Source organism: Lupinus angustifolius, unplaced genomic scaffold, assembly GCF_001865875.1.
Source record: "Lupinus angustifolius cultivar Tanjil unplaced genomic scaffold, LupAngTanjil_v1.0 Scaffold_311_12, whole genome shotgun sequence".
Taxonomy (NCBI): Eukaryota; Viridiplantae; Streptophyta; class Magnoliopsida; order Fabales; family Fabaceae; genus Lupinus; species Lupinus angustifolius.
Genome location: NW_017727650.1, coordinates 23098 through 37521, shown reverse-complemented (window position 1 = coordinate 37521; position 14424 = coordinate 23098). Strand labels below are relative to the sequence as shown.

General features: G+C 31.8%; 1 protein-coding gene across 1 annotated transcript; it reads right to left on the bottom strand.

Moving 5' to 3' along the window:
• Positions 1 to 12613: 12613 nt before the first annotated feature.
• LOC109340973 lies at positions 12614 to 14107 on the bottom strand. Its single transcript, XM_019578752.1, has one exon. It carries the CDS (start codon positions 14105 to 14107, stop codon positions 12614 to 12616), a length of 1494 nt encoding a protein of 497 aa, XP_019434297.1.
• Between the last annotated feature and the right edge of the window lie 317 nt (positions 14108 to 14424).

Genomic DNA, 14424 nt, shown 5'->3' with positions numbered 1-14424 from the left:
AGAAGAATCAATTGTGAAATCAATCCTTTTTAATTGATTCGGCTTCTGAAGCTTGGAAATATTTACAAGAAAGGTACTACCAAAGAGATATGTTTCGGATTGCATAATTATTAGAGGATTTCTACCACCTAAATCAAGGTAACCTCTCTATATCAGAGTTCTATAACCAACTAAAGAGCATTTGGGAAGAAATTGAAAACTTCACACCCATTCCAAACTATAAATGTGCCATTCCCTGTTCATGTGGATTGATTCAGTATGTTAGAACCTATAGGGAACAAAGTTATGTGGTTCGATTTCTAAAAGGACTAAATGACCAGTATGCTCAAGTTAGATCCCAGATCATGCTTCTTGAACCCCTACCTAATATTAGCAAAGCCTTTGCCCTCTTAACCTAACAAAAAAAAGAGTTTAACCTGCCTATCCTTCCTTCTCTTGAGCCTGAAAACCAACCCTTGTCCATCAATTCAAGGCAAGAACCCCTAACTAGAAACTTCAATACAAATGCCAATAACTCTAGAAGTAGAGGAAATTATCAATACAGAGGAAGGGGATCAAGACCAAATGGAGGTGGTAGAAACTAAGGAAACAAATTCTGCACCTTCTCTCTATGGACTCAAACAAACCAACAGAAAATGACACACAACTCTCTTGGCAAAGCTTTTATCTCTTGGCTTCCATCACTCCTCTGCTGATTAGACTCTCTTCACCAAACATTCTACCTCATCATTCACAGCTATCATTATACATTTAATTAGTTTTAGAGTTTAATATTTATACATTAGTCTAAAGTTTTTTAAATTATCATTATATTATCAATTACTTTTAGTTAATATTTATGCACTACTATAAACATTAGATTCTTTTGGACTGGGCGGCATTTTTCCACTATAAAACTCTAATAGATGATTAGGATATTTAGATGTGTGATCTACACCAACCCTACTCCACATATGTTCTTCCAATTAATCCATTATTGATATTCCAATCAGAGTTGCAATTTTTACACGGAATGAGTGTAGTCCTAGGAGTATTATTAATAGTAATTAAACCGTATATTAGTTATGTTATATATATATATATATATATTATAATAAATATGTAAATATAAATAGTATTATTTATAGAATATAGAAAAATGATACAACATGATCAATAATTGATAAAGTTAGAAATAACTATAAGGTTCTAATCTTTAATATATTATTTTTGACAAATATGAAAAAAAATTATACGCAAACCATTTTTGACTGGTGATATAATACAGTTTATTCTGATTTTAATTGCATGTGTGATATAATTGGCATGTTATATTGATATATGAACCAGATTACCGTTTTAACTAGCCCTTGCTATATTCATAAGTCATAACCATGCTAGGCCTCATGCATATTCTCACGGGCAACATATGCAATCCACTATACTTTGTTAAACACTAAATAATCATTCATTCAAAATGCAATAAAAATCTTGGGTCTTCCAAACCAGTGGCCCTTGTTTAAAGAAACTCCCATTCTAGTTGGTACATAATGTTTTGTTTTTCGATAGTGGTTGAATTGAAGCTGGCGCCTATACTTTATAATTGCACTAATCTTGTGTAGCAAAATTTTCCCAAGCTTGACTAGTTATTACTTATTAGTGGATTCTAATGTGGTGCACCAATCCCTAGAGGCAAAACTTGGTGGAGACATGAAATATATAGAGATATACATACAGTGTGTCAATGTTGTTATTATAAGTGCTCTTATATTAGCATTTGTAATAAAATATAAAATTGTAAATAAAAAGTAATTTTAATTTTTAACATATTCAGTAGTTTTATTTTAATTCAATTTGTATCTTTTTATTTTGAAATTTTGTTAACAAAACTTGCATAACATTAATTGGTCCAACTCTGCATGTTGTATTTGTCTATGTTAGGTTTGGTGCGTGATTTGGGTCGTAATTTTTTACACTACAAAAAATAGTCTATGCTGGAGAAAGTGAAAGCAAATTGGACATTGTTTTCTTCTTCTTCTTTCCGAGTAGGGACTAACTTAAGCCGCAAATTGAGCTTTGGCTATGAAAGCAGAAAAAAAGGGTTCAATCATGCGCATTATGTGGCAGTAACTTTCATTTTGAGAAAAGAAAGGAGGGTGACAAAGATTCTCTTTTTCGACCTTTTTTTTTATATTTTTTGTAAAAAATAAAATAAAATTGTTATTCAAATGATTTATGACCTTGACTTGATAAAATAGGGCTTTTACTTGTAAGATGTTATATAGGATTGAAAATGTTTCTTATCATAACTTATAAAAGTCATGTATATTTATCTTTTAATTTTAGTCATTTAAATAAGATTGAATATTTATATTAACTTTTCTCACAATTACAATTATTGTCACTTGAGCCGCTCTCTGTGTGAGTCTTACAAACATACCTAGATGATTAAAATTAAAAATTAATTATTAGTCACATGATCACTTAAAAAACTATATTTATTTATCTTTTAATTTTAGTTATTTAAATAAGATTCAATAATTCATATTAAATCTTCTTATTTCTCACGATAACATTTGTTCTCACTTACTCACTTTCTATATATGTATATGTATTTGTATGTGTTTTATGAAGAAAAATTACACAAGTTTAATCATAAGGCTTATTAGCATTATTGGAGGCATAGAATCACTTACCGAAACACTATAAGATTAACTACATATTTATAAGATCCTCATATCAATTATTATAGGTTCAAATTCATATTGTTATGAGATGAGTTAAATTTTTATCAATTAAGTTAAGTTGGATTCTATTGGTTGGCACTACACGATTGAATATAAGTATGAAAACTCTGACATTGACGGCATATTATATTGAAATGCTAATCCTAGATTAAAATAAATCTAGTATCATATTTGTGAATGTAAACAAAACACTATTTAAATTCTATATGTGGTGAGTGTTATTCGTCCCAAATGGAGCCAATAAACACATGGTGGTTCAGATTCTAAGGAATAAGCACATGATCCATTCAACGCTTATCTACGTCAGTATAACATCATCCAGATGTAATGTTGAAAATATTTCAATCGTATTATATTTTATAAATAAATATTTAGAACCCATTTACACCGCATTTCCTCTCGGGTACTTTTTAATTGTATTTAATAGATTAAAATACATAATTTCTATATCTAATTATTTCTTTATTTTCTTTTATCTTCCCATAACAATATAATCATTATATTCCATTCATTATCTACTAGAGCATCTTCATCCACTGATTCTTATCTCATTCTTATTGAAATAAAAATGTTTTTCTCTCATTTGTTATTATGGAATTCTTAATTGTTAAGAATGCTTCTTCAACAAGAACATTCTTATGCTATTCTTATTAGAAGTTGCAGACCCTAAGGGGAAGGATAATGATCTTTTGTTTCAAGAAATTTTTGTCTACGTGTCTCTAACTAATCAAACTTTATAAAATAATATTAAAATATTAATTTTTATTTTTATAATTATTATTTTTTATTGAATGAGACTTTCTAATTAGATAGAGACACAAAATATGATATAAATTGAGACATGTGATCCCCATTCCAAAGGGAAAATGAGGACAAAGAAATTATGTGGTAAGTTATAGGAACCAAGTAAGAATAAGAATGATATTTATTATTGTAGATGTTATTTATAATGTATTAGGATGTATATTAAATTATAAAATATTGTGTGAGATCTAAAAAATAAAGTAGTTGATATTTGAGATGCTTTTAACCGAGAAAAAGTATAGAAACCATATTTAATGTTGTATTTATTTTTAATAAGAAAAACTAGCAAATTTTCTTCATAGAGGGTGCATATACATAGCATATACTAAGATTATTTTTTTCTAGATTCAAAATAAATTTTAAGTTTTTAATACATACTAAATTTTAAAATTTCAATGTACTAATATGCATGAGACAAAAATTTATAAGATACTTGCATGTAAAATGAACAAATAGAAATATCATAGTGGAGGTGTGGTTAAAATGTATCACAATATATATTATTGAATAAAATAAGTGTCTGACATCATTATATTTCAATTAATGAACAAAATCAAATTTCAGCTTATATCCTTGAACATTAGTCTTTTAAATATTAAGTTATGCTATACAGGAACATCATCCGTACATGGCTAACATATATAACACGTGTTATGTTAATTGTTGATACATCACTAATATAAATTAAAATCAAAATTTGGAAACATATAAAAACCTAAGCAAAACATAAATAAGATATAAGGACTAATTTTTTTTTTGTTAAACTTTAAACCACAAAAATATATCTAAGACTTAATTAAACTACAATTCTTGGCACATTTACTTATTTATTTATTTATATATTCTTATAACTAACAAATCAATGGTTATAATTTGCCACAAATTTGCGATTCAATAAAGCATGACATGCATCATTATTAAAATGATGGAGAGTTAAGTATTAGAAATTAAATGAGAAAAAGAATTTTTGACCGAAAAAATAACAGCACAAAAATGATATGTATTAAGCAGTATATCAAAATTTATGATAGATTTACCAGGATACATTTTTCCTATAAGTAGTCAAGATGCCTAAAACAAAATTGAAAATCAAATTTAAATAACTTATCGTGATTAGAAGAACATTACAGAAGATTGACGTAGTGATCATATTATTCTGTTCTATTAAAAAATACATTAATGTGGGACAACTTATTGCTTCTATTTTTTGGTACAAAGGGACAACTTATTGCTGTTTCTCTAATTTTTACGATGAACTTTTCACATCAAAGAATTGATGAATTTTGAGATAGGTAAATTGAGAAATGATAAAAGAATTTAATATTGATGTTCTGTGAGAATTTTATGTAGTATTATTATATAATTTTTATTAATTTATATTAATTTTTTAAGAGTTAATAATAGTTATGTAAAAAAAAAAGCTCAAAAATGTACCCAAAAAAATAGTTAACACATGAATTATGGAGAATGTGTTAATATTAAAAAACTATTAATTAATATTAAACTCTATAACAAAAAAGTAAGTGCTTTAAATAATTTCATTTCGTGTAAGAAAAGTGTCAAATTTTGACCCTCAAATAATAGGGCTGATTTTACCTTTTTCTATAATTTGCGTGTAGCGGAATTAGAAATGAAAATTGTAGGCCATACACAAAAAATCTTCTTTACAGAAAGCAAAATGTGAAAGGAAGAACATAGATTATATTATGGAAAAGACGTCAACATTTTGAGATAAAATAAAACTTTGATTATGGGCGAGACAAGAGGGGTGCCACCACCTTCGTTGTCTATTTTACTCTTTCCAATCTAACTTTTCTTGCTTATATATATATATTATTATTTTGTATTACTCTCTAATTTTTGTTAGTTTTAGGCCTGAATTTACACATGCTAGTGCAATTATTATGTTATGAAAGTATGGTGCACAAACTATAAACGCTCAAATAGTGTTGTGTGGAGTATGGAAAGAGTGTAGAGTTGCAAGTGAAATATCAAGTCTTGAACAAAAAACCTTAACATTAATTTTATGGGCTTTTTCTACGTATAAACTATTTCATTTCTCCTTTCATTTCTAATGTGAGACTTCACACTTGAATAAAGTCAACAATCTACCCTCTAGTGTGGGTACCACACACTTTTCGGTCCGCTCCACCTTAAGTCCACAATGTCTCAGCTGAACCATCGACTCTAATACCACTTGTTGGACCAGACTACGACCAGAGAGTTTCATTTTTATCAGGATATGAGAAGAGTGTAGAGTCACAAGTGAGACACCATGTCTTGAACCAAAACCTTAAGATATTAGTTCCATGAGTTTTTTATACTTATAAACTCTTTCACTCATCCCCTCATGAGACTTCACACTTTAAAAAACACAACATCTTATTTGTAAATTTAGTTTTAGTTTGACTCTCATCATTTCATTTTACATAAACTATAAATATATATTTGGTAATAGGAGTAACCTCACTTGCATAAATCTCTCTTAATTATGATAACTACAAAGAGTATTATTATTATTTGATGAAATTGACTCACTTAGGATATATCCTAGAGACATAATCTTTTTAATACATTTGATCTCTAGTTGTTGAGGAGGTCCTCCCTAAGCTAGGGTAGAAGGGTAACTGACTAGGACCCAGGGTTAAAAAGGTCCTTAATTTATTTATTCACTCTACTTCTCTCTCTAAATGTAAAGTATGTGTATCACCTTTTATTTTGAATGGTAAAGTCCATCATATAAATTTCATTTTCATTTATTTTCTACTACCAGCTACCTAAATGTGAAACATATCCTATATCTTATACTTGAAGTTATCTTTGGTTCTTTTCTCTTACTATTATTATACCAATTACCAAAAGTGTGTAGACCAGTTAAGTAAAAAAAATGCATTTTGAGCTTTCGATTTAAAGAGCTAATGCAATGAATTTGATTTATGACTTGTTTTAAAGATCGGATATAAGTGCTTTTTTTATTGAAATATTTTTGATAAAAGGAAGCTTTTGATATATTAGAAATCCTTTATTTTTAGGGAAGGGAGTATCTCCTGATATAAGGAGATAAATTATCTCATATATAAAAATATTTTTAAAAACAAAACAAAATAACATACATATCACATTTTTACTGGATAGAGAAGATAAATTATCTCATGATATGAGGAAATATATTATTCTCTTATTTTTATTTGGTCTAGGATCTAAAATATATTAGAACATGATCTCGGAATGGGTACACCATTTGTATAGATTGCAAGTTTAAATTCTAAGAAAAATATGTTATTGTGGAAAGAGGATTACATAGCCTTCCTAGGTCGGTAAGTCGAATGATCCTAATATATGGAGATATTTTGGCGTCCTCAAAAAACACATTGAATGAATAATAATATATCCTATAGAATAAGTCTTGGTGTAAAATTAAAATTGTTTGATTTATAATCTAGAACCCTCCCTCATTTATAGTTGGACTTGGATTTATCACTTGAGATATTTTGTTGAGAGGAGTAATATAAACTATATATTAATCTATAAAATAGTAAAGTTGAGAGAGTATTGTTTAGTGCTGAACTCTTCCATATCAAAGACTATTTCTACTTGTAAATAAGGGACCTCCAATCACAAAATATACCATGTCTATTGTTTGACCGACAAGCTTTAACTTTGAAGCAGTTTATTTAAAGGAACTTTAAAGTAGTTGAACTACCTTCTCTGTTTTTTTTCATTTTGTATAATGTATACAACTCCATTTACTACTTTACTTTGCTGTTAGCACCGACAGGAATTTTTTTAAAAGAAGTTATAATTTTTTTGTTAGATGAACGAGGCTAAACGAACGTTATTTAGTGTTGTTTATAAGACTTTTATAAGGTTATAGTCGAGGATTTTTTATAAGGTATTTTTTCAAAATTTTATGCATTTATTTGTTTTTTTAAACAAAATACTCCCACAATAATGGATTGGAAAGATAAAATAATTAATCAATTATGTAAAGTAAAAAAGTGAATAAATCTTGTTAATGATATTAACGATACCCTTATAAATAAGATATGGGATAATAGTAAATACTTCATTCAGTCCTTTTTATAAGACCTTTTATGTTGTTTCACAATAATTAATTAAGTAGTGAAATCATTTTGATAATGAGGGTAATATATATTTATATTTAGCATAAAAATTTATACACAATTATTACATTATACACTATTTATTTGGAATTTTAATCAATAATTATCAAATATAAATAATGGATAACGCAATAACAATATATAAAACTCATATTCATTCTTATAATTATTTTGGATACTGAATCAGATTTGTTTTTAGAAAAGTATTGCCCATAATTATTCATCACTCATTCTCTTTCCAAGTTAGTAGTAGTTTATTAACCACCAAAATAATTAAAAAAGGGTATTTTAATAACAAATTTGAATAATGTACTAGAGTTAGTAAAATGAAATAAGTAATTGTGTTATTATGATTGATATTTTTTGTACTACTAATGATATCTCTTCATCTATTTTAGTAAGAAATGAATTTCTTTTAGGTTCATGACTGTCCCTCCCAATCACTCCTAAGAATTGAACCTCAACTTTGGAGATCCAGTAGGGTCTTACAGTACTAAATCAAAATGTTATTAGTTATCCTTATTTTCTTTAATTCTATTGATTGATTTTTTTCTTCTTCAAAAGGATTTATGAAAAAAAAAAACAGAATTGAGTGGTTTGAAGCATGCTGTAATTAAATCTCATTAACAGTCATTAATTCCACTTTTCTCATTACAGTGGATAACGAACAATCTTGATCCAAGCAATGTAATTTGGTCCAACGGTAAACAGATTAGATCAAATCATCTAAGGCATTCTTAACTTATAATATCTAACAAAATTCTAATATTAATCAATGTTGGGAAATTCAAAACCAATTTCTCTCATCTGTGTGATACAAAATGATCACTTGCAGAAGCGGCAAGTGGATAAAGAAATAGAGAAAAGTAGAAGAATAATACCAAAAATTTTAATGTGGAAAAACTCATCAATGTGAGAAGAAAACAACACGAGACCTAGTCCAGAAGAAAATATCTCTACTATAGAAAGTATGATTACAATATTTGATTTTTTCTTACAAAGACTTCCTCATTTATATGCTTATTTCACTTAACCCATGGAGAAAGATTGTATCCCATGGTATCAGAGCTGATGGTTCGACGACTCAACGGAGTATTGAAGCGACAAGTGGTCGATAGATCCATGAGAGATCCTTCTGTCGAAAGTCTTCCTGACGAGAGGTCAAGGCGGCGTGTTCCATTGATGAAATGATAAGCCAACGACGGTACAAGTAGATAGAGAGCTGATGGACCCATAGACCTAATGCCTTAAGGTTTTGAGTCAAGATGTGGTGTCAAACCCACTTATATTCTTCTTTCACTTAGCCCATGGAGGAATGTTTAAAACCCATGGATGAAGATCTCCCAACATGTGGTATCAGAGCCGATGGTTCAACGACTCAATGGAGTATTGAAGCGACAAGTGGTCAGTAGATTCATGTGGGATCCTTGTATCGAAAGTCTTATTGACGAGAGGTCAAGGCAGCATGTTCCGATGATGAAAGGATAAGTCAACAACGGTACAAGTAGATAGAGAGCTAAGCTCTAGTGTTATCCAATACTCGAATGAAAATTCACACTTGAGGGGGAGATGTTGGGTATTCCAAGTGTGAATGAAGAAGTCCCACGTTGGAAAAAATGAATGAGTTAAAGAACATATAAGTGGATGAACCCATAGACCTAATGTCTTAAGGTTTTGGGTCAATATGTGGTGTCAAACCCATTTATATGCTTCTTTCACTTAGCCCATGGAGGAATGTTGTAACTCATGGATGAAGATATCCCAACAATTAACACATTAACATTTACAAAGTTATACATAAAATAATGAATGGTTAATTAAACAATATGCTTAAAATTAAGAAGAATAGTGTATAGTTTTATTGGATCTCAAAATATCACACAAAACAAGTTATCCAAGTTCGACCATGGAGAATAATATTTACAGGTAGAAATAGTCACACACCTTGAATAAAATTATTTTATACATATATAGAAAATGATGTATTTGGTTAAAAAAGTAACTAAACCATACTGCAAGAGGGGCCGAGACCATGCTTGCACTCTCCTGGATTGGTCACTACATGAGTAACCAAATGTGTTTGATAAAGGTAAAATATTAATTAATGTGTATGGATAACATATTGTTGACAGTGATATGTTTATATGTCTCATACTATCCCGAAAGATTAGTTTTTTTATCTATCCCTTAGAGTATACTTTAGAAATTTATCGTTTTCAACTTTCTCTTGAGATATCATTAGAAATTTGATTTGGGACAACATAACTTACAAAATTAATAGTCTTAATTTATTTGTTCGTATTTTCGTGTAAAATAAATCTTCCATTTACGTGAGCATAAAGAGATCAATAGCTTCATACTCTACACTAGGCAGTAAATTTTCAAAATTTAAACTGACGGATTTTTTTCAAGGGATTTGCTAATATTAAACTCTAACTTTTAAGTTTCTCAATATTGGATTTATTTGGGTATTTTAAACGGATCGTAGGTGGTTTTGCCTGAATGAAGAAAACCAAGTATTACTGAATATACCTCATAGACTTTTTCCCTTGATTTATTATGGATCCCTAACAGGGATATTTATACAACACAAGCGTGATACTTGTGCCGCAAGAAAGCACACAAGAATCACCTCAAAGAACTAAAGAAGGCATAAAGCAATTCTAACTAACTTAACAAACTAAAAGGATTACATTTAACACGTGCAAAAAAGGCTAAACAAAAATAATTGAAGTAGATGTGCATTGTTGGCCAGAATGGTGAGTTAGATTGATGCATATGTCTATATCTTGTTCTGCTTTTATCTTGGACTAGTTTGGACTGTTTTGGTGTTGCTTTGTTTGAAGTATGTGACCAGTTGTCTTGGCTTTATTGTGGTATGTTATTTGCTGGATAGTTGGTCTAGACATGGCCCATCTATTTTGGCTCATGTTGTTGCTCTTTGTTATTTGGTGGCTTTATCTGTAATACCCCCCACAAGCTGGATGATATATGTTTATGACTCCAAGCTTGGATAATAGGTAGTGAAAAGGAGATGGATCAAGGGCCTTAGTGAGAATGTCAGCTAGTTGTTGTGTGGTTGAGATTGGTAGAAGATGCAAGAGTTGTGATTGAATTCTTTCTCGAATAACATGACAGTCAATATCTATGTGTTTTGTCCTCTCATGGAAGACTGAGTTTGCTGCTATATGCCTTGCGGAATTGTTGTCACAGTACAGTAGAGCTGGCTGAATGAAAGGAACTTGAAAGTTGTTAAGCAAGTAGGCCAGCCACTGAATTTCACAAGATGTTGAGGCAAAAGCACGATATTTAGCTTCTGAGGATGATCTAGAAACTGTGTTTTGCTTCTTTGATTTCCAGGAAACAAGAGAGTTACCAAGAAAAATACAATAACCACTTATAGATTTCCTAGAGTCTAAACAAGCAGCCCAATCGGAATCACTAAAGGCTTTAAGTTGGATTATTGAATTGGTAGGATAGAATAGTTCCTGGCCAGGACTACTCTTAATGTATCTAAGGACCCTACTTAATGCTTTGTGGTGTAAGGTGGTAGGTTGGGCCATGAATTGGTTGAGCTGCTGGACAACAAAACTTATATCGGGCCTACTGTTGGTGAGATAGAGCAGTCTACCTACGAGTCTTCTATAGGAATGGGGTCTTCATATAAGACTGCATCATTGAGATGTTCTCAGAATTCCTCTAGCTTTTTTGATGTTCTGAGAATTGGCTAGGCTGCAATGGAAGTCCTCCAAATAGCTTGGTGGTTATCTTATGCGATTAGATTTCCTAGTGGGTTGGCTGATATTCTGAGTACTTACATTAGTGTGTTCAGGTAGGTGTTCTAACTCAGGGTTGATTGCAGGCTCTTGAGTAGGTGTGCTAATGTGTGGAAGGAGGGTCTCAAAAGGGTCAATGTCATTGTTGGTGGTTATGTGGTGTTCCTCTTGATTGGCGAGTTTTTCTAAGGCATATGGGAAGATATGTTCATAAAATTTGACATGTCTTGATAGGAATATCTCCCTGGTTTTAAGGTCAAACATGACAAAGCCTTTTGTTCCTATTTTGTGGCCAAGAAACAAACATTTTCTTGCCCTGTGGTCAAGTTTGGTTCTATGTTGACTCAAGGTTGAGGCATAACACTGGCAGCCAAAGACCTTTGTTTCAATAAGGTTGGGAGGTTTGCCATTTAATAGCTCAAAAGGGGTCTTATGCCCAAGGGTTGGGCTAGGCAGCCTATTTATAAGATAGACTGCTTTTTTGAACTGTGTAAGACCAAAATATATTTGGTAGGTTGGATTGACACAGCAAGGTCTTGGTGGTATTGAGTAGGTGTCTATGCTTTCTTTCCACAATAGAGTTTTGCTATGGTGTTTCTACACATGAAGTCTGGTGTGTAATGCCTTTATCACTGAAGAACTTTGGCACATTAAACTCAACTCCATTATCTGTTCTTATACCTCTAACTCTTTTGTCAAATTGTGTCTGAACCATTTTGACAAAATCTTGCATCAAGCTTCTTGCTTCTGACTTGGCTTTCATAAGGAAAAGCCAAGTGTGCCTAGAATGATCAGCCACAATAGTAAGAAAAAATTTGTGTCCATGTATAGAGTTGCAAGAAAGTGGACCCCAAATGTCCATATACACTAAGTCAAAGGTGTGCAAACTTCTATTTATGCTATTTGGGAAAGGCATCTTAGTTTTCTTTCCCAAGTGACAGTGATCACAAACAAGTTTAGAATCAAAATTCACATATGCATATTTATTGCAGATAGAGTTTAGTATTGCAGCAGAAGGATGTCCTAGCCTATAGTGCCATAGATCAAATGAAGGAGAAACAGAAACATTGTTTACATTATGTCCATTTTTAATGTTGTTCTTAAGCTTTCTTCTAAGTATATAGAGATTGTTTTCTAATTCAGCATGCCCAATCATCTTCGAGGTAATCATATCCTGGATTGATCATTTTGAGTCATCAAAGATTAGCTTGCAATGCAAAGATTTTGTTAGTTTGAAAACAGAAATCAAATTAAACTTGAAATCAGGTATATATAAGACATTGTGAAGAACAAGAAGATTAGAGAAAACAACAGTCCCTGAATACCTTGCCAAAGTGGTTGTTCCATTTGGCAAGTTAATGGTGATTGGCCTTATGGAGTGAAAGGCAGTGAAGTGCTTTAGATCAGGGCTAACATGGTTAGTAGCCCTAGTGTCAAGGACCCAAGTGGATGTGTTACCTGTGATTTCTTGCCTGTTAGTAGGTGAGTTATTTGTGTTTGGTGCGGTGATATTTAGTTGGTTTATGTTGTGGCCAGGTTTTGCAGCTCCTAGATTGTGTAGTAATGATGTCAATTCTGTATACTCCGCTGCTCCAAAATTGAAGGTCCTTGGTGCTTCTTGTTTTGGTGTAGTGGACTCATTCTGAGTTTTGGATTCATTGCTTGTTGTGTTGTTGATCATGGTGGTGTGCTGTTTAGATCTTTCTTGTTGGGAATTGGGTGGAAAACCATGCTTGAAATAGCAGGTTTCCACTGTGTGCCCTTCTCTCCCACAGAAAGTGCATATTTTGGTCCCATTTCCCCTGTTTCCATAGAATTTGTTTGGTGACCTCCCCCTTCCTTGTGTGTAGTTACTCCTTCTTGAGTTGCCCTTTGTCCTCCATGTCTGTCCTTGATCACTGAATCTTGATTGCTGTTTAGGATTGTTTGTGTTGAAAAGAACTTTAGAGTTGCTAGTTTCTGGTGCAAATTGGCTTTCTTGTTGTTGAAGTAATGAGAAAGCTTTGTTTATGGAAGGCAGTGGTTCCATTAGAAGTATCTGTGTCTTTGTGTTGTTGAAGCTCTCACTTAGGCCCTTAAGGAAGCATATGACATACTCATTGTCACGATATGCCTTGATTGTATCAAGAATTCCACATGTGCACTTGTTGTTGCACATGCAGGAAGGGATTGGCCTAAGTGATTCAAGTTCTTCCCACTGAGTTTTCAATTCAGTGAAGAAGCTTGACAGGCTTCTATCCCCCTGCTTCATTGAGTGTAAGTCTTGTAGGATATCTGAGAGACGAAAGTAGTCTCCATTTGTGAATCTTTCCCTCAAGTCTCTCCAAAATTCCTGGGCGCTTTCAATGTAAACTATGCTTTGTGAGATTTGAGGAGATAGAGATCTTGTTATCCAAGAAACTATCATGGTGTTGCAACACTCCGAGATGTCAAACTCTGGATCTGTTGCATTCGGTGTTATGATTGTACCATCTACAAATTTGTATTTGTTCTTTGATTTTAGTGCCCTCCTCATTGATATACTCCAAGTGCCATAGTTTGTTCCATCCAATGGTGGTGTAACTAGAACAGCCCCTAGGCTTTCTCCAGGGTGTAGGTAATAGGGGTTGTGTATGTCATTGCTGTTGGGAGTGAGTTGAGTCTCCTTTGGTTTCTCAATGTTGGATGAGTCTGCCATGTTTTGATTGCTTGAAAAAAAAAAGGAAGGGTGAAGAAGAAAAGAGGTTTTGAGGGGAGTTGGGTTTAGAGTATTTAGAGTATTGCTCCTGATACCATATTACTGAATATACCTCATAAACTTTTTCCCTTGATTTATTATGGATCCCTAACAAGGATATTTATACAACACAAGCGTGATACTTGTGCTGCAAGAAAGCACACAAGAATCACCTCAAAGAACTAAAGAAGGCATAAAGAAATTCTAACTAACTTAACAAACTAAAAGGATTACATTTAACACGTGCAAAAAAGGCTAAACAGAAATAATTGAAGTAG